The 21,675-nt window shown below is 45.9% G+C and overlaps 1 protein-coding gene across 1 annotated transcript in view; it reads right to left on the minus strand.

Moving 5' to 3' along the window:
• The window catches only part of ALG9 (ALG9 alpha-1,2-mannosyltransferase), a 640,871-nt gene that overhangs the window by 331,419 nt on the left and 287,777 nt on the right, over positions 1–21,675 (minus strand). The window contains exon 11 of the mRNA XM_085645802.1: positions 16,110–16,239. Within this exon, the coding sequence (XP_085501928.1) occupies positions 16,110–16,239 (130 nt within the window). The remainder of the gene's footprint in view (positions 1–16,109; positions 16,240–21,675) is intronic.

A 21,675-nucleotide genomic window follows, 5' to 3' on the forward strand; every position in this document is an offset into this window, starting at 1 on the left:
CAGGAGCCGGCCCTGGGGTTTGGCGGTTCTCAGGGCCATGAATGGCTCCAGGCGGGAGACCACACAGGAGGTGGTGGTCCCCGGTGGTCTGCACAGCCCACCGCCCACCCATTTTCTTTTATTAAAGCTCCTTGTTGTATTCATAAAGCCCCAGGGAAGAGTTTGTCCCTGGGCTCAAACAGCCTCAGTAAGGGGGGTGGGGGTGGGGGGGTGCGCCCCTTCCCCTTTTTTTATAAAATGTCCATGGGTTCTGCCCCACCCATGGGCCCTTTTGAAAACAGACCTTTTAAAAAAGAATGCTTCTTTTCCCTGCCAGGGTCCCTTTGGGACCCCAAGACCAAGGATTGGGGGTCAGGGTATTCCTACCATGACCCTTTTTCTTTTTTTTTCACGTTTTTCTGTGGGACTCGGCTGAAGCCCAGTCCTAAGATGGCTGCCAACACTTCCTGGTTGAAGTGTTGGTAGCCAATCAGAGCTCTGCATTTCCCTGCACGAGCTCATTATTATTCGCAAATTAGCCGCGGCCACAAATATCCTTATTTGCTTTCCCTTAAATTTTTCAAAAATTACTGAATGGATTTACAACAAATAAGGAAAATGTGATCTGCATAACCAAATCTACCTTTCGGCCAAATTCGGTGTAATTCCATCCAGCGGTTCGGGCTGGTGTCGTGTTCAAAGCTCCTATGGGAATTAACATGGGAAATGCACTTTTTTTGCCCCCCTCGTCTTTTTCTTGGCCCCCACTTGACGGATCACCTTAAAACTATCCATGTGCAACAAGAATCACCGACGCACTTTTTGGGGAAAATTTTGTGACGATTTATCAAATGGCGCCAAAGATATAGGAAAGTCAAAAAACGCTTTTCCTATGGATACATGGTCCTAACTATAACTACCTACTTGTGACCGCCAGTAGGTAATACATACGAGGTGCTAGACAAGATACGCCCCATTCTGTTGCTGTATTCAATATAAATCAATGAGAAATTGAAAAGGCCCTCTGTGTGCAGTCTTTCCTTCTAGATAAGGTGGGAAAGTTTATGAGGAGGCAAATGGCTACCTCAAATTGAGACTGCACCAACTCTGCAAGGTGCACGTTATAATAAGTGTCACCATGCTGAATTAGATTTGTAAATTTGTATGCATCTCTCTATACCTGTATATACACACATGCATAGAAAGCCATATTTGAACATTCAAAGCTTATTTATTGCCTTAAACAAAACAAATGTATGTGACATGGTGTTATTTTTTTTTCTTTCTATGTCTAGCCTCTTGGCTCATTCAGCAGTTGTGATTGTGGGGCCCAAGGGCGATCAGATTACTTTTCTCTACTTTTTTTTTACTAGAGGGCCTGAGGGTAGGCCTTTCACGGGTCTCCGAGAGGTCCCCACTAATATGTAGGAAGGTGGCAAATCTAGACTGCATGACGCCACGGAAACCTGCCAATAGGAGTTGTTTTTTTATAGTGCTGTAGGCCCAAGTAGCTTTCATTTGTTTTATATCCCATGGAGGGATGTGGGTTTGAGAATGTGAGTCGGTGATGGGGCTTTCTTACTTTTCACCAGAAGTAATCTTGTGGTTTCTTCAATGCTCGAAGTCGCAATCCCAAGGGTTGGGATGGCAGGATTATCCGAGTACCAGCCAGTAGCTTTGTTTAAGATTATACATCTTGCACAATACACATGGTTAGGATTGATTCCTAAATTAGAAGGAGTTGAACTCTCCTAATAAAAGGGTCTAACTCTTGTACTCCCTTTAGGAGAGATGATAAGGAATTACAGACCTTCAGGAAACACACCTACAGAAATTAAACCAATTGGGTCTTAAACATAAGCAACACTCAACAGCCTACTACTACTCTTTGGCACAAATAAAACACCCTCTATTTCAAAGAGCTCTACACACTTTCACCTAGTAAAAAGAACAAAGAGGGTAGATTTTTATGGTTATTGGCCAGGTCCATGGTAGACACATCAATGTTGCTACAGGATTAAAGTGTAAAAATGGGACAGTATAGCTTTTTAGCATTCTTTTTTAAACTGCTTAATAGAATTTGCAGATGGAGCTATAATAAGAACTGGGGATTTAAACTTAGTTTGGGGAGCGAGGAAAGACAAATCAGGGATTTCTTCCCTCACTCCTACTTAGGTTCCTTCTACAAGAACATTAAACATCATATAAGACACAAATTAGAACTCTCGAAAACACGGCTTACCTAGATCCTGGGTTTTAATATCCTAGAATCACAAATAACCCTTGAGCAACTGAGGAAAAATGCTATTTCTAGAACATGTAGAGCATTAGTGGTAAATATGCCTGACCCTTCTATCCCTTAGAGAAGAAGGGGAAATCGATCTGGACCCCCTTGAGGAGGAACAGGAATGGGTGGAGGCGAAAATGGTCGATCGAGAGCTGGCGAGACCGGTGATACAAAGCAAGTATTTTCACAGAATTTATTTTACATCAGAACATCTCCACCGAATAGGCAGAAGCCAAACACAGACTTATCTGTGATGCGGAGGGGGAGGGGTATTCCTTAATATAGTTGGGGACTGGCCATTGATTGGCACATACTGGCTTAGAATAAGTAACACTCTAGAGCAAGTGACTTGGTGCGGCCTGCCAATCGAACCAAAGCGGACACCACAGTGGATAATGTCTGAGGAGCAAGGGGTGGCGCGAGGCAGAAACTGGTGGCAACAGGCCTAATGATAACTAAAAGGAAAAGTGCTAGTACATGGAGTGCAACACCCATTCCCTATATAGAAAATTGAGTCAGAGCTATGGGATTCAGTACTGCTGCAAAAGAAATGACATACAAAGCAAGTGGCTTCCCTAAGAAATATACCAAAAAATGGGGTCCTTGGTAGGATAAATTATAATAGGAGTAGCCCTAATCCGAGATGAATGGAAGTACTCCTAATTGTGAAGGTCGGCGAAAGATGTTAGATGTAAAGGTCAATTATGCTATTCAGTGGGGTAGGGCTGCAATCTTCTTTGCTGTTTTGGGTGATATCTTGTGTTTTGTGCCTTATTGACAAAATGGAAATAAAAGGATTGAAACATAAATACCATGAGAGATATGAGTTTTTGGGTCCATGGTAGAAACATATAAGACAACTACACCTTTTCACCCATGTCAACTGCGCATACTCAAGCACTGATTATGCACTGGTAAGCAGTGCGTTGATGCCAATGGTAATCAAGTCTGCAATACACCCAATAGTCATTTTGGACCACGCTTCGATCTCCCGGTCTTTGACCCTGGGCAGTGAGCCCCCAAAACTGGGGAGATAGACTTTAAATCCACCTCCACTGAGATGCCCTGCATTCAAAGCTGAATTGCAAATCTAGAAAATGAATGGAATACTTATGACTAAATCATTCTCAATAATTGAAATCCTTTGTCCATGGGAAGCATCTAGTGCAGTATTTTGAAGTATTGCATAGAAATTATGACCACGCTAAGGAGATTGAGGAGTATAGAGCAGGATCAACTTGAGGATGAACTTCAAGCTGAACATGCATATAAGTCCACGGCCGCTTGGTGCCTTCTTTGTACAGCAAGAACTGAGGACTTAGCCTAATGCTACTATCAAAATGGAGCTGACTCGCTCTGTATTAGAATACAAAACTGCTTATGATCAGGGGAACAATGTGGAACCTCCCAGTGCTTGGCGAACGAGAGAGAAATTTGAAAACAGTTACATCGATGACATTCTGTCGCCTACAGGACTATTTCTCACTTTTATTTATTGTTATACCTCTCTTTACTCATCTAACCCCTTCTCCAAATAAGCACAGTGTTCTCTTCTGCCATCCACAACACTGCTGGGCCTAACGCCTGAACAAACACAATCCCGAAACCCCAACTCAACAACTGAAGGAGAATCTGCAATTAAATCCACTAAAAAGAACAAAGCATTATGCGTTGTTAGAGCTTTTTTTTAATAAAACTATCGCTGGGTCCTTAGCGCCTTGATGAACTCCTTAACACATCTGCTGCACAGGGAAAGTGGACTCCGATGGTAGGGGAGTCCACCATCTCCCTAATCCCAAAGACGGATGGAGACCTCAAACTTTCGACTTGATGAATTTTCCAGCTGAAATATTAGTTACAAAATTCTCGTAACCAGAATGGACTACCTGCTCCTAGACTGAACTAATCTGGGTTCATCAAAGGCTGATGATGTACGCCGATGTCTGATGTATGGTCCACCCAGCTAGAAAGGCCAGTAATGGAACAAACGCCTGAGGTGCAAATGCCATTAAACACAAAAAAGCTATTCAACTGGATGGAAAGCATTTCTTTGCCTTTTTGGTAAAAAGCAGCAAAAGCCCGGCCCAGGATCATATCTGTAGCTTTAGCAGGATACTATGTACACATTTATGGAACCTGTTCCAATGGTCAATTGTTCCCTTAAAATAGGAGTTCAAAGTTAGGAGCGCCCCCCTCTCAATTACTCTTTGTCTCCTCAGCACTGAACCGCCGCCCCCCCCCCTCCCCCCCCACATCAGAGTGGATAATGCCAATCGGGCTGATGTATACAAAAAATAACTTTATTTGCAGACGGTGCCTTGCTCACTTTATTAACAGAAACCTCCATCCCACAGCTACAATCTCAGTTACTTGAGTTTGAAAATATAGCTGGGTGCAAAATTAATCTGACAAAATCTGAGATACTAAATCTAACCCTGACTCAGGAAGAGGTAAACGTGTCAAAGTCTCAAGACACTCTTTGCCTGGGCAGCTCGATCTGTTAAATACATAGGGGGCAGTATCATCCTAAATGTTTCAACGTTTACCTGCTATTCTTGTAGCTCAGTCGTAATGTTTCAGATGCTGGGTGGCTCTATTCTTCTCCAAGCTGGGCAGAATACAAGCTAATCATATGAATGTCCTGCCCAGGGTGCTGCTCCCTCTTTTTTCAGGCCCTTTCTGTCCTAGTACCGAAAGAATGTTTTCTAGAGTGGAAGACTTTGGACCTTAGCTTTATCTGGGATCAAGGTCAACCACGAATAGTCCATAAAATCCTGTGTAGTCATAAATATAGTGGGGATTTGGGACTCCCAGACTTCTGTTTTATAGAGCAGCACAACACATGCTTATAGACTTAGCCCTTAAGAGCCCCTAAAATTTGATCAGTCACCTACTTAAACTTGACAGATGGAAGCTCAATCAAGATAGATCACCAGATGTGTATTCCATAATCCTTCTAAACACTGCTCCTAAACTCTGGGACTTATTCGTTTGAGAATGGGCCTACCCACATAGCCGTCACGGCACACCACTATTCACCGTAATTCCTCTTTCACTCCTACAATGAATCCTTGCATATTTGATGAGTAGAAGCAGAATAAAGGCTGTAAAATATCCAATGTATTCCAAAAGGGTATTTATACATCCTTTAAAATTTGCAGATTACTCACCTTTTTAATCTCCCTGGGCACCAGACTGGATCCGGAAACTCATGCAATAACTCCTGAACGTGGGTAGGTGATTCTCTGGCAACTCCATCCCTCCTCCAGATATGACTATACAGAGCGATGACATTAGTTCATTTGTTGGTCTTTTCTGCTCCCTCAGATGAGGAACGTGACAAACAGGTTGATATCATCGGCAGTGTGCAAAATCTAACTTGGAATCTTATTAACCCCTAATAGTGCACTCCATAGAAAGGGGGAGGAATGCTAGCGGCGAGGAATCTGCCTGTAGATAGAGCATTTAACAAACAGTGTTACTGAAAGTAGATAACACATTCTTCTGCTGGAAACGTCTAGCTACAGATTCCTCTCCTTCTGAAACAATACCAAAGAAATGCCTCCTCCACAGAGGTGGGCTGAGTAGTAGAATTTACAGCAAGAAATCCTCCAGAATGGACTAGGAAAAATTACCCTTTCAGCGGACCCGAGAATGGATACAGTACTGCCTGGTGAAAGTATGGACAGATGTCCACATGACCGGCAGATGTCTAAATAGGGACACCCTTAGCCAGGGCTGTAGTTGTGGCCTTAGCCTTGGTGTATTAAGACTTGTGTGTCCACACCTGAAGCACGGAGCCACGACATAATGCTGAGTATGCAGACACTAAGGACCTACAGAAGCCACACTAGTTGGAAACATCCATTCGTAGAAGCAGGGGGGATGGGAGGGTCAGTAAGGGATCTGCGGCTAGAGAGAGTCTCGGCCAGATAAAGCATTACCGAAGATAAGTAACATGTTCATCAGATAGATTTCTAGTCGAAGATTCCTTAAGTTAGATTAAATGCCTAAGCAATAACTCCTGGAGGTGGGTCTGCAAACAGATTCAGAGCAGGAAGTCCATAAGGACCAAACGGACAAAGTGCCCATAATGACGGACCGGATTATCCAGGCAGTAGTGCTTGGTGACATGTACATAGATGCCCACAGACAGGGACTCTGCAAGCTAATGCAGTGGTTGCAACTTCAGCTCTTGTGAATAAGCCAGCAAGCCCTGAGGGGGTTGCTTTTAGCCAGTGTGGAGATGATCTTAATGCAGAGTACAATCCATCTGGAGATGGTCCATTTCTACACAGCTTTCCCTTTCTTTGTTCCAGCGAACACAATGAAGAGTTGATCACCAACCCAGTCCTCGTTGGTACGATCTATGTAGAATGATAATGCTCTTTTTGGGTCCAGAGAATGGAGTCTCTCCTTTTCTTTGTAAGGGTGAAGCGGAGCCAAGAACATGTTGGCAGGGCGATGGATGGTCTGGACGATGTGAAAGAGTGTCACCACTTTTGGCAGGAACAAGGCACATGTTCAGAGAACCAGTTTGTCTGGAAAAAAGTTGGCATATGGAGAGTGACAAATGCAAAAAGAAAAATTTATGGAAAGAATGCAGAACAATGTCATACATTCACCTCTGTGCAGAAATTTGGGCCTAAACCCATCGTTTTTTTGCTCACCATGCCATTCCAGTTTGGACCCAGCCATATGCAAATCAGTCTTGACCCTACGCCCAATGGTTAGAGTCAAGCCCGAACTCCCAGGCCAGGTCCTCATCCTAGGACTGGTTTCGGGGTTTCACCCCTCATCAGCCAGGATAGCTTAACTCCAGTTGCATGGAGAGCACGGGACCCACGTCTGGACATACCCATCCCACTCGAGGTGACAAATGCAAAAATAACAATTGATGGACAGAATGCAGAACAATGTCATACAGTCACCCCAGTAAAGAGGGTGCAGAGAGAGTTCTTGCAACTTGCTAACTCTCCTGGCTGATGTAATGGCCACTAGAAAGGACGTTTTGGAAAAAAAAACACTTTTTATTAATTACGCCAATACACATTTGGTTCATTTTTATTTTGTTTAACTTTGTTTTTATGAGATACACAGTCGGTTCATACAGTAGAGATTGTTCCACAGGATTAGGAATGCTGTTTTGATGGTCAAGAGATGCAGAGGGCAGCTATGCATAGAATCGAACAGCAAGAACATCAAACATTTCAAAATTAAGTTCAGGTCCTATTGGGGCATGATAAAGGTTTTGGAGGAAACATGTGATGGAGTACTTTTAGAAAACGAGCAACAACAGGTGACTTGAACAGGGAGGGCTGATCCGGCTTCCCTAAGAAAGCCGGTATGGTCAAAAGATACCCTTTAATTGTGCCCAAAGCAAGCCATGCAGGACTAACAATAGAACAAATAACATATCGCACAAAGATGCAGAGTACATCAAGCCACAAACTTGGCCCAACGGCAGGTGTATTCTGTGTTGATTAAGGGACGCCTGCCACGACACTGAAGACCTCCGAAGGGAGGCCAAAGACTGTCAGCTACAGCTGCTCATTCTCCATGCATGAAGAAGAAGTGTGCTCATGTTCAGGTGCAGGACCCTGCCCTATTACTACAACAGGAAATCAACCCCAAAGGGCAGCCTGATCGGAGGCCTGATGCTCATGATCAGGAGTTCGGAATACTATACTATCTGTACCCAATCCAGAGCCACAAGAATGACTTGGGCCTGGTCGTCCTGATTTTCTTTAAAATTCTGGACAGGAATTTTATCGGCGGGAAGGCTTGCAAGAGGCCTGAAGTCCACTCTAGACAAAATGCGTCTCTGAGGAAGAGACGTCTTGGAAAGTCCAGTGCGCACAAGTACTGACATTGCACGTTCTTGGCAGTGGTAATTAGATTTAGCCAAGGTTCTCCACAGGCCAGAAAGAGACCTTGCACCATCACCGGGTGGAGACACCATAGTCTTGTTGCAATACCACATGGCGGTGATGTCCGAGAATACCTGAACTAGCCTTTCCTTGATGGAAGGAAGAAAGGCTTTTAATGCCAGGGGAATCGCTCTCATCTCCAACAGATGATGTGGAGCTGAGACTTAGCCGAAGACAAGAGTCCTCTGATCTCCACCTCTCCAAGATGGCCACCCCAACCCAGGAGTGAAGCATCTGTCACCAGGAGTGAAGCATCTGTCACCACAGTCAGCTGTGGGTGGGGAAGGGAGAGAGGTCTGCCGCTGACCCAATTGTGGTTCGTCAGCCACCACTGCAGATTTTTTGTGGTTCCCTCCGATGTCTGGACCAGGTTGGAGAGGTCCCCTGATGCTGCAACCACTGGGACTTCAGGTCCCACGGCAGGTCCCACTGCAGAGCCCGCATATGGCAGCAGCCATGTGTTACCAGCAGGATGTAGGAGGCCATGAGACCCAGCAGCCTCAAAGTCAGTCACACCAAAAACCAGGAAAGAGGCTGAAAAATTCAGAATCATAGCCTGAATATCCTGGACTCAACCCTCCGGAGGTGGGAGGAGACTGCCTGGGGCAAGCCTGCCTTCAATAGCCAGTCGTTGAGGTTGTGGAAGACTAGAACCCCTGACCTCCACAGATGAGATGCAACCACCACCATCACCTTTGTGAACACCAGAGGGACGCTGTTAAGGTCGAAAGGTAGCACAGCAAACTGAGAGTGCTTGTGGCCCACCGTAAACTGCAGGTAACGCCTGTGGCAGGCAGGACGGGTATGTGAAAATAGGCATCCTACAAGTCCTACCAACCAGTCTCCAGGCCAGAAAGGACCTAAGCAAACATGAGCATCTTGAATTTCTCCTTCTTCAGGAAGTAGTTGTGCGGGCGCAGGTCTAGTATAGGACGGAGACCTCCATCCATTTTGGCCACCAGAAAGTAGCTGGAATGGCCACTGCAACCTACTTCTTATGCAGGCAACCTTTCAATGGCTTGTTTGGCCAAAAGAACCTGCACTTCCTGATGGAGCAGGGAGAAGTGGTCGTCTGTCAGTCGATCTGAAGATGGTGACAGGCGGCGGATTTCGGTGAACAGAAGGGTGTAAACCCACTGAACAATTTGGAGCACCCATCTGTGCGAGGTTTTGGATTACCAGCGGGGCAGGTGGTGCTTGATACTGCCACAGACCGATTGCCTGTAATGGTGAGGGGACAAACTAAAGTCTTTAGAGGCTGCGGCGAGGTGGTAGACTGGGTGGACCTTTGGTATTGGGACCCAAAGGGCTTGTGGGAGCCGTATTGGCAGCCACGAAAGGACTGGGAAGCCTGCTGACCTTGGTGGGTGGGTGGGAAGCGATGTGGTTGGTAGCCCCTACGGTAACAACTGGCAGGGTAAAAGACAGAATGGGGCTGGCGTGGGGCCATGGAGAGTCCTAACGAATGGACAGCGGTGCTGCTGTCCTTAAAGAGTCAAAATTACCACGTTGCCAAAGAGGCGGGTGCCATCGAAGGGCATGTCCTTAAGGGATGTCTGGATATCCCTAGAAAAGCCAGTAGAGTGCCACTGATGACGCAATCGCTCTGCCTAGCGAATCAATTGTATCCAGTGCGTACATATGATGAACTTTGCTGAGTCCATACCTTTGTCCAATAGCTTGGGTCAGAATGGCTTAGGCCTCCTCCAAGACCATAGGCAATACTTGCACAACCCCCCAAAATGTGTGGAAATACCAGCCCAAGAGACGCATGGTGTTCACGGACCGCACTGCATGGCTAGCGGAAGAGAACATCCTCTTGCCGAAGATGTCCAGCCTCTTGGATAACCTTACTGGTGATGGTATAGAAACATGCTTGGGTTGACTTTGGATGTGGGGGCCTGGACAACCATGCTCTCTGGGGTGGGGTGGGGTGCTGGGTGAGGAAAGTTGAGTCCCCAGGAGTGGAGCGGTGGGCTATTGTCTGGTGCACAGAAGCCCCTGAGCAGGGCTTGCACCATTCCCGAGCAGGACATCCGAGAAGGCTTTGTTAAAAGGGAGGAGACGTCTGTAGGGGCGTTTCCCAGCTGAAGCACCTCCATCAAGAAGTTTCTTTGGACTGCCATTGAGGGCAGTGCAAAGACCAGGACCTCAGCCGCCCTCTCCCCACCATGGCAAATGAAGCCCCTTCCTCTGTAGGAACACTAGGAGGAAAGACTAAGCCAGTGACTGGGGAGGTGTTGAAATCACTGGCATCCACAAGTTCTTTGTGCCGCTTATATTCTGACTCTTAAATGGGGTTAAAATAGCCATAAAGGATCCTAAGATCCTTCCCAATCGCACTCCCTACAGGGCCTAACGAAAAAAGTAGGCCCTGGCTCCGACTCGTTCAAGTTCCGGCTGGTGCCAGAGTGGACGTCGGGTGACGGCAGTCCAGATCCGTATTAGAGTCCGGTATAACAATGAGGTTGGGGCTGCCATGGGGCTATGGCGGCACCGGGAATAACATCACTGAAATGGGATCCAGGGAAGGTCAAAGACTTGTGATGGGAGCTGATCCGGATCCAGTAACGGATCCAAGGGACCCAAACGGCAAAGAGGGCGTACCAGTGGGCGGGAATCCAGTGGGGTCACCTGATGAACCCGTGGGCCCCTATGGAACACCAGAGGGGTCAGCCCGCCCAAATATGACATGCATGTCCCCATAAATCCCTTTTAATTGACTGGGGGTGCTCCAGCACAGGAAATTCTGGGAGGCATGGCGTGGACCCAGACTTAGGCTCCGCGGCCTACGCAAGGGAGCAGGCATAGATTGGTCATCATTCTAGCACTTTTTCTGAAGTCTTAGACCGGCGCGGCGAAGTTGAAGAGCAAAAAGCTCAAAAAGGGTGGACACAACATTGAAAAAAAGATTAAAAAATGGACTTTGGTAGCTCTCTATGGATTTGCGCAGACTGCATTGAAATAAAAGAATTGATGTTAGTGCACTGTTGGTGGAGCCTTTATAGACACCACACACGTCACATCTGGCAAGGATGACCTGGAGATGCTCAACGCCACCTACTGGCACGCAGAGGTACTGCACAAGATTTTCCGCCTGGGAAAAAGTCTAAGATAAGGAATCTGCAGCTAGAAGTCTCTGTCAGATAAGATCTACAGAGGACACACCCCACCAGGCGAAGATACACTGTACTTCCTCTGGATGCATACGTCATTCTTGACCTGTAAGATGATGCCTGCTATGCTAGTTAACCCTGATGTTGATGGACCCTGCCAGGTGACTCACTGTCAGGGAGACCAATGTGAAGTGGCATGGTGGTTAAAAGAATTATGTGTTGGAATGCTACCCCAAGCGCTTGCCGGTGGTTAGATGAATACATGCATTCCTCCCATCCGCTTTTGTGTGTTTGAAGGTACAGCTACCACCAAAGACTCGTAGCCGCCAGAATGGGCCTGAAAAACACAAAGCCTCAGAAAATGTAGCCTACAAGACTTAGGTTTGTTAATGAAAAATTCCAAGAAGACTGTAACAACACCATTTTCTGAAGGTGGTCCAAGACCAGTTGGACATAACCTTGTTCAACTATCTGAAGGACCAAGAACAGTTTTACATAACCGTGTTTAACTATCTGAAGGACCCATTAGCCTGACATAATACCATGCTAGTGTGGTAGACAGCCTGGAACATAACCCCCAAAAGACACCAAATGGCTGCTGGAGCGTGAACTAAAGGGGCTTGGTGGCAATGATGCTGGACAAGGTGGAGGATTGATGCTACTGTAGGTGTCATCCTCCCCGAGAGCTACAAAAAGCCTGAACTGGTTGCACAGGTTGCAAGGGCTGCGTCTGATTATAGGCAGGGCTCCTAGAATATCCTTGGAATTTCTGATTCTGTTACTGGAATTGGCAGAATGGGTAAAGCAAACCCAAGGAACGGGCCGTAACTCGCTACCTTTATAGCATTATGTCACAAAATGTGCCTTCTGATCTAACAATGGAGCCCCAGTAATAGACATGTAGATGAGTGCATGGACATCCCCACAAATTCCAGAGGAATGCATCCAAGTGTGACTTCTAATGGTAACATTGGTGGTCGGGTTGTATCCTGGCTATCCTTTACTACCTGTGCTTAGGAATTTCACAAGTCTTCAAGCAAAGGATTCAAAATCTCCTGAGGTTCCGTGTGAGACGGAACGACACTTTTTGAGTGGTGACAAATATGGATGAGTTTGGTGTCTACGAACCGCAAATGACGAGTATAGTGGGTGTACGCAGTTTCGTTACGCAACCACGTATGGTTCGTCTCATTTTTGGGTTTGTTCATCCGAACCCTCGGGTTCCATTTTAGATACGGCATCCATTTTGTTTCTTGCCCTCAAGTAGCCAGCGAACGGACGTTGCCCGCTTCGTGACCCTGGGACTCCCAAGCTTACACGAGGGACACGTGTTTCTTTGAGGGTGACTTTTACGACAAGGGAAATGACACGGCGAAGGCAGATGGCCCCGCTCGAGACTCATCTTGCCGTGCTAGCCTATTGTTTCAGTCATGCATGCATTGGACACGAGGTCTTTGATCCTGTCATCAAGTTTCCTTTATTACTCCCGACACTCTTTTCTAACCTGTTGTGCATCCTTGTCCTTTCTTTGCATCTGTTTTTGTCCCCTCTCCTAATGTGTTTACGGTCAGAATGGAATGTGTTTTATTGCGGGGTAGATATGTTTTTACAGTTGGGAACCGGCAATGCTGCTGTAATTATGTTCCGGCCTCCTGAAACATGAACACGACTCTTTTGAAGTTTATTGTGGGAACTGAGTTGTAACCTTTGTTCGCCATACTGTGCAATGGCAAAAACGTGTATAAAAGGAGCGATCCACTTTTGCAATTTGAAGCAGTCTCCGAGAACCTACACGTTGTGTACTTCTTGTGATTTCTGTATCCCTGCAGTAAATAAACGCTGATCTCTGACGTCGCTGGAAGTGTCCCGTGTCTCTGTGTTTTGTACGCCAGAACAGGTAACCCACGAAGGTTTCAGGTGTTGTCCCCTGGCACCGCTGGGTCTTAGAATAACCCAGTCCTTCACTCCCTTGCAGTGTCACCAGGGACGCAAGTGTAGCGGTCAAGAGACAAACAGCTTTCAAGGATTGTCTTCTACAATGGATGATAAAAATAGTCTTTTGCCAATAGTGTCTATTTTCTTTAATTCTCAATTCAGTGAGGCGGAATGAAAAGAATTTAGCTTACCTATCCTTATAGGGCCCTTAACTATAAGCGTCTCAGGTGTACAATGACTTGCCAGGAAAGTGTAATTGGCTGGGGTACGTCTGTGTTGTCCAGGAATTAGGAGACTCACTAACAGGATACAGCAAGGATTGGACCAGGCCACCATTTAGAACTCAGTCAGGGTTTCATTAAATTGCAATAAAGGCTCTGACGTAGAGGGCTTGGGGTGCAACATTTCAGTCGGAAGGTTGGCCATAGTCTCCCCTGTAGGAAGCTGCAAATCTGGCATATCCACAGCTCTGCATACTACGAAGAACTATTGTCTATAGGGGGATCTTGAAGGTGAATTTAATTCCATCTCTGTTAAAATGCTCAAGTTACGGTCCTTTTGGAGTTTAGTGTATAAGCCAGCACGAGTGTGATGAAAATGCAGCAAGTGGTCCGCATACTCATTGTCGTCTTCACTGGCAAATGGTCTAATATTGCTTTAAGGCCTATTTGAGAATCTTAATAGCCTCCTTAAATGCTGCGATTTGCTGCACGGTCAACAAAGGCTCTGGAGACACTTTTGCATCAGCTTCAGTGGCAGAGTTAGATGTTGATTCTGGAGTAAAGTCATTTTGGGAACGCAGCAGAGACGAAAACCCTGTTTGGACTTTGTGTATTTTCTTTTTGACTTCACTCTTGACTTAGTCTTACTGTAAACAGCCTCACAACTCAATCCCTTTCCTGCACTCAGGAATGCAGGCTCTATTTTCTTGCCCCATGTTGGCCGTCTGATGCATCAGGGAGAATTTGTCACAGGACTTGGAGTCATGCTTGGTGTGGAGACATCAAAAACATGTGTTGTACGGTTCCATGACAGATATCTGCTTACAATGCACGCGGCTCAGCGGACACCCTTTCATTTTAGAGACAACATCCCTGCACACTGTCAAAAAGTTTGGTTACATAAACACTAAAACATAGCAGAAACAAATTGAAGGAGCCAAGCTCTAGATCCAGGCTGAACACCACAGAAAACAAGCATTGGCATAGCCAATAGGTCTCGCTTTTGGAACCTTCTAAGTATTTAGTTATGCAGCACAATATCCTTGGTGCAACCACATCAACTGTTGCGTGGCTAAACACTTATAAGGTCCCAAAGGTGAGACCTATTGGCTATGCCAATGCTTGGTGTGGTTGTGTGTGGTTGTGTGTGTGTGGTTGTGTGTGTGTGGTTGTGTGTGTGGTTGTGTGTGTGGGTGTGGGTGCGGTTGTGGGTGCAGGTGCGGTTGTGGGTGCAGGTGCGGTTGTGGGTGTGTGTGGATGTGTGGTTGGGTGTGTGGTTGTGTGTGTGTGGTTGTGTGTGTGGGGGTGTGGGTGCGGTTGTGGGTGTGGGTGCAGGTGCGATTGTGGGTGTGTGTGTGGATGTGTGGTTGTGTGTGGTTGTGTGTGGTTGTGTGTGTGGTTGTGTGTGTGTGTGGTTGTGGGTGTGGTTGTGGGTGTGGTTGTGTGGGTGTGGTTGTGGGTGTGGTTGTGTCTGGTTGTGTGTGTGTGGGGCTGTGTGTGTGTGGTTGTGGTTGTGTGTGTAGTTGTGTGTGTGGTTGTGTGTGGGTGCGGTTGTGGGTGTGGGTGTGAATGTGTGGTTGTGTGTGGTTGTGTGGTTGTGTGTGTGTGGTTGTGTGTTGTGGTGTGTGTGGTTGTGTGTGTGTGGTGTGTGGTTGTGTGTGTGTGGTTGTGTGTGTGGTTGTGGGTGTGAGTGATTGTGTGTGTGTGGTTGTATGTGTGGTTGTGTGTGGTTGTGTATGTGATTGTGTGTGTGGTTGTGTGTGTGTGTGTGGTTGTGTGTGTGTGGTTGTGTGTGTGGTTGTGGTTGTATGTGGTTGTGTGTGTGTGTGGTTGTGTGTGGTTGTGTGTGTGGGTGTGGTTGTGGGTACGGGTGTGGTTGTGGGTGTGTATGGATGTGTGGTTGTGTATGGTTGTGTGTGTGGTTGTGTGTGTAGTTGTGGTTGGGTACGGTTGTGGGTACGGGTGTGGTTGTGGATGTGTGGTTGGGTGTGGTTGTGTGTGTGGTTGTGTGGGGTTGTGTGTGTGTATGTGGTTGTGTGTGTGTGGTTGTGTGTGTGGTTGTGTGTGTGGTTGTGTGTGGTTGTGTGTTTGCCTGGTTGTGTGTGTGTGTGGTTGTGTGTGTGTGTGTGGTTGTGTGTGTGGTTGTGTGTGTGGATGTGTTTGTGGTTGTGTGTGTGGATGTGTGTGTGGCTGTGTGTGGTTGTGTTTGTGTGTGGTTGGGTGTGTGGTTGTGGGTGTGGCTGTGTGTGTTTGTGTGTGTGTGGCTGTGTGTGTGTGTGGTTGTGTGTGTGTGGTTGTGTGTGGTTGTGTGTGTGGTTGTGAGTGTGGTTGTGTGGCTAGGTGTGGTTGTGTGTGTGGGTGTGGTTGGGTGAGGTTGTGTGTGTGGTTGTGGTTGTGTGTGTGGTTGCTCCACTTGCTTCAAGTCCATCTGTTCCCTATTCCCCTTTCTTTTCCTTAACACTTAAGCTGTGGGGATACGTAAAAATGAAAGAGCTGCAAAAATGAATGCTTTCCTATCTTCTTGTCCTACTTACAAGAAGATGTCAATCCTTACAAAAGTTCAGCTCAGGGCAAAATTTGATATTACACTCACTGAATATGTGGTTAAACATGACAAGAAGTGCAGCCCAATGATACCAACCTTTAAATAAAGCGATGGAGCGCGACAGAGACAAAAGTCCAAAATGGACAACTGTCCCAAGAGCCAGCCAGTTGGATGAAATTGTATAGTGCTCAGGACGATATCTCTGGAAGAGGAAGTGGTAACATTTCTGAAAAAAATATGAGAATTAAAATAGGAGAATTAAAATACAGACTAGGTGCTGAATCCAATAATCACTTGGTACACAATGTTTAAGTTAGTTTTTTATTTCTTTTGATTATGTCTTATGGCATTTTCCTATGATGTTTGCTGGAGTGCGGGGAAAAATGAGCCGGAAGAACAAGTTACTTTTCTTCAGTAACAATCTTTTTGGTGGATAATCTAACTGCAGATGTCTCACTTTGTGAATATTCTCCAGGCGTCAGACTAGATCTGGAAACTTTAAAGCAGGACTCCTGTGTGCAAGTAGGTGGTGTTGTGTGGCTCAGTGCTGACCTCATTCTGCTACGGAAGTGACAAGCTGAGACACATGTAAGCAACATGCATGTGTGATCCGTAATTGACAAGCTGAGAAGCATGTAAGCGCCACCCATGCACGCTAATGTCAGTTGCTTTGTCAGACTTTTTGCACCCTCAGATGCAGAGCCCATCTGCAGATTGACATGTCCAATGTGCATGTCTAAATTGGACCATTTTATATGGAAAATGAGTCCGTTCACAGAACGAGGAGACCAGAGGTCAGTGAGAAATCTGCGGTTAGGTGGAGTGTACACCAGAAAGATCGCTATTGAAGGCAAGTAACTTGCTCTTCTGATGGATACTTCTAACCGCAGACTCCTCACCTTGTGAATAGATACCACAGCAGTATCTCCCCAAGTGGTGGGTATGTAAACTGGCTCAGACCAAAAAGTCCTGCAGGACCAAACAGGCAAAATGACCATCTCGACGGACCTGACTGCTAAGACACTAGTATTTTGTGAACGTATGAACCAATGCCTACGTAGAAGCCTGACAAATGTCCTGGACAGGCACTTGGTGTGCCAACACAGTGAGTGGTAGAAGCTTTGGCTCAAGTGTTATCGGCCTGTAAGCCTACTGGGGGCTGCTACTTAGCCAGTAATCGGCAGATCTTGATGCAGAGAACAATCCATAAGGAGATGGCCTGTGTTTGCAATGCCTTGCCCTTCTTTCACCGCAGAACCATACAAAGAGCTGATCGTCCAACCAATGCTCTTTGGTGTGTTCTATAGGAAAGCTTAATGTTCCTTTAGAATCTAAAAGATGAAGTTTCAACTTCTTCGTAGACTGGTGAGGTGGAGCAGAGAATGCCGAGAGAGTGATAGCCTGGCCAACATGTAATAGAGAGACCACCTTTGGCAAAAAGAAGCTTGGGTCCTCAACACCAACTTACCAGGGAGGAATGCTGTATAAAGTGGGTTAACAGAAAGAGCCTGCAGCTCTGGTGATGAGGAAGACCGTTTCAACATTGAAAGTCTCACAGGACAATTGTACAGCAGATCAAAAGGCGTGCACATCAAAAAAAGTCAGTACTAAATTCAAGTCCCACTGTGGCATCACAAAGGGTTTTGGTTGACATAAATGTTGCAGAAAATCTCATCGTAGCAAGTGATTTAAATAAAGGATGATCCGACAATTGCAAAAAAGCTCAAATAAATGGCAAATAGACTTTCACAGTGCCCAAAGCACATCCTTCCTGGGCCATAGACAAAAAGAACAATAAAACTTTGTACAACTTGACTTGTAGTGGCTCAGTCTGTACGGTGCCGCACCAAGTCACAACATTTTCCCAACGACTGGTGTACACAGACTTTGTAGAGGGAAGCCTTGCCACCAAGATGACATCAATAACCTAAGTAGTATGGTCAAAGGACGTCAATTGCCACTGCTCAACTTCTAAGCATGGAGAAGCAAATTGTGCAGGCATGGGTGCAGCACCCCGCCCTGCTGCTGCGACAGAAAATCCCCCTGAAGCGTAGCTTGTCAGAGGACAGATGCTCATGCCCAGGAGTTCTGGAGAACCAGACTGTACTGGCTGAATCTGGGTCCACAAGGATGACCTGGGACCGGTTGTTCTTGATCTTCTTCAGAACTCGGGCAGGAGAGGCAGCAATAGGGAAGCATACAGGAGTCCCAAGCTCAACTCTAGACTGAATGAGTCTCCGAGAGTGAGACAACTTGGAAACTCCACACCGCTAAAGTGTTCACCTTGGCCCACTGCGACTTGAGGTCCCTCTGCAGAGCCAGCATGTGCAATATGGCATGTTTGACCAGCAGGATGCAGATGGCCAACAATTTCAGCAGCCTCTTATTCATCCGCACTGACATCCAGGACAGAGGCTGAAACATCCGAATCCGAGCTCGAATGTACTCAACCGTCAGCTCTGGGGGAGAGGCAAGAAACAGTGCCCTATTCAGAATGGCTTTGCAGTAGCATTTTAGGCATGAATATTTTAGTGAATATTTTTTTGTTTTATATAGGGGTGGGCGGAATTTGCGTAACCGCGTTACGCAAATCTCCGCGAAACGGTAAAAAATCTCCGCGAACACGCAGAAATTCCGCGAACACGCGGAATTGCTTGTTCGCGATATTTTTTTCCTGTTCGCGATCGCTGTTTGCGTGCTCGGGGTGAAATATCTCGCGAACGCGCATATTGAGAACGCGAACAAGCAAAAAATTTCGCGAAGTCGCGGAACGCAGATTTTTGGGCAATTTCGCGTTCTCCGCGGAACGCGAAATTACCCAAATTCCGCAAATTCCGCGAACGGAACGGAATTTACCGCCCAGGCCTAGTTTTATATTAGGTTTGACAGAGATACTAAAATAATATGATTATAGTTTAAACGATTTTACTTTGATGTGCAGAAGTGTGTTTATTAATGTAGTTTAATTGTGCCACATTTTCATACATTTTTTATATTACTTAATATGGATGCTGCTTGATGCTGCAAATTACACTCATGTCTTCACACTCCCATCCCGTTCCCCTGTGATGTCTTCTCTCCCCACGGGCTCTTCCGAATAAGAGACAAGCGGATATCAAAATGTATTTTACCAATGTGCATGTATCGTGAACGAAAATTCAAGTGTTTGTTAATAATTTGTATTATGTAAAGGTTTTTCAGTTCTAATGTTGCTGGGCATAGTACTCTTTGGTTAGTGTCTAACTTATTGTTTTAGAAATGTTGCATTTAGTCAAACTTCCTATGACAATGTGTTGCTGAAGCTGCTGGATGTTTTCCAATGGGATAGTGCTAACGTATAATGTTATATATAATGTGGAGTTCTCTCATCTGTTAAAAGGAAATTATACATGGGATCACACCAGGCTGAAACTGTGGTGTTGCTAATTTTCTATACAAAATCTTTGTATAAGAACCCCTTGATTCTGGGAGTGAGCCAGGGATATTCCTGAACATCTATTAGTTAGGGATACTGTCTCCTCCACTTATGATGGGACTTGGAATAATTCAAATTTCTTAACTATGTATTCTGTATTTGAGCATTCATGTAATATATTTTTTCATTTCTCTGTACACCTTGAGATTTTGTAATAAAACCCTTTCACTTTGTCTAATCTAGAACTCAATTATTGAGTGGTCCCTGTTATTTATGTACAGCTGTTCTACACTAATGTTGGGCCTGATGTTAAGGAGAGTGTTCTTTATCTCAAGAACAGGGTGATGGAGCAGAACTTTTCAATTAAATCTGGGTGATTTAAACAGGGGTGCATTCAATTTGGGGTTTGGAGTTCGGGGTCCTTCTTCCACAACTTCAATGAATGGGAGCATAAACAAAGGAGTCAGGAGTGACCTCAGCAAGTTGACAGTGAACACCAATGATGTTAGGAGGTTCGCCATTGCTTAGAGGTGGTTGACAGCTAGCCAACATCCTAAAATAAGATGAAGACTTCTGTTCTTCTTCGACACAAGGAAGTAGCAGGAGTAACATTCAGCTCCTACCTCTGATACAAGAATCCTTTCTATGGTCACTTTGGCCAAAAGTACCTGCACTTTCTGCTGCAAGATGGACAGGTGGTCCTCCATTAGCCACCCTGGAGGTGATGGAAGGTGCGGCCAGGTGGAATGAAATGGGAGGGCATAACCGTGATGTGCCATCTGGAGGAACCACTTGTCAGACACAATGGTTGTTTGCCAGAAAGGGCACACAAAAGCTGCAGATGCTGGAGAGGCAGGGCACTGAGATGCACGTTGCCCTTGATGCCCTTGGCATTGTACAACCTTGGCCATGCAAAGGGTGAAAGGCCTTCTGAGCTCGTTTAAGGGTCTGGTATTGACAAAACTAAAAACCCCTATTATCGGAATGAAGGTAAACAAATTGCTGATATATTTGTCTGGTGGTGACAGACAGACACAACAAATAAATATGCTGTGTCCCTGCTTTAAACCATTCTAGGGCCTAATCAGTTTTGCTGCCAAAAAGGCAGGAGTCATAAAATGGCATGTTTGTTAAGGAGGCTTGGATACCCCCAGAGAAGCCTATAGATATTATCCAGGCACAACGCCACACTCGTACCCATTGCCCCACCTAGGTAGCTGGTCATGTCCAAGCCAGAGAGGATAACACATTTTGCTGCATTGCGCTCATCATGAATAGCTTGAGCTAGGGGCGACGGAGGTTGTACGGCACTGCTGGTAAAACATAAGCCACTATGTCCCATAGGGCATGGAAGTAGCAACCTAAAAGAAAGTTGATGTTTACTGATCACAGGTCAAGCCTCGTAGAGGAAAATATATGCTTGCCTAATGTTTACATTGTATTTGACCAAAGATCAGGTGGAGTGGTAGAGAAGGGATTGGGGTTTACTTTAATGGTGGGCATTTGCACCACCATACTCTCTGGAGTATGATGTTGTTTAAAAACTGGGTCTTATGGTGCTGGACAATGGCGTCAAGTGACCGGTTTATTCATTGGTGGTCCCAAACATGGTTTTGCCCCAGTGCTCAAGTGGATATCTGTGAGGGCCTCATTAAATGGCATCAGAGGTTCTGTAGGCACTTGACCATGCAGAGGTACCACAATTAAAACATTAGTCTTAATCTCCATAGTTGGGAATTGTAGGTCTAATACATCTGCCGCCCTTTGCACAATTATGATGAAGAAGGCCCTATTCTCAGTGGCAGGGAAGGAGGATAAACAAGGCCAGTATTTGGAGAATTATCCAGATGTCTTGCATCTTGGAGTTCATACCAGTTTTTTTTCATTTGGTGACAAAATCATCCCCTTAATCAAAATTGTCACTGTCCCAGTCAGTGATTAAAAGACTGTGCAAAGTTTGGGCACTAGTGCGTGGTAAGGTGAAAGTATCAGAATCTGAAGGACTGCCGGTTGGCTGTGCTCGGGTGGGAGCTGGGTATAGCTTTGGTTGAGGTCATGGAAGATTCTGCTCAGAGTCGGAAAGCACATTATGCTGCAATTCCACGTCCAGAGTCTGCAGCCTTGAAATTGGTGTCGATGCAAAGGGAATCCAGTGCAGAGGGTGGCACCAAGGCGAAAGGCGACACCAAAGCCAGTGCTGAATCCAAAGTGAGTTCAAGGGGCACAGATGATGCAGAGGGCAGACCT

This window comes from Triturus cristatus, chromosome 3_1 (genome assembly GCF_964204655.1).
Source record: "Triturus cristatus chromosome 3_1, aTriCri1.1, whole genome shotgun sequence".
NCBI classification, from domain to species: domain Eukaryota; kingdom Metazoa; phylum Chordata; class Amphibia; order Caudata; family Salamandridae; genus Triturus; species Triturus cristatus.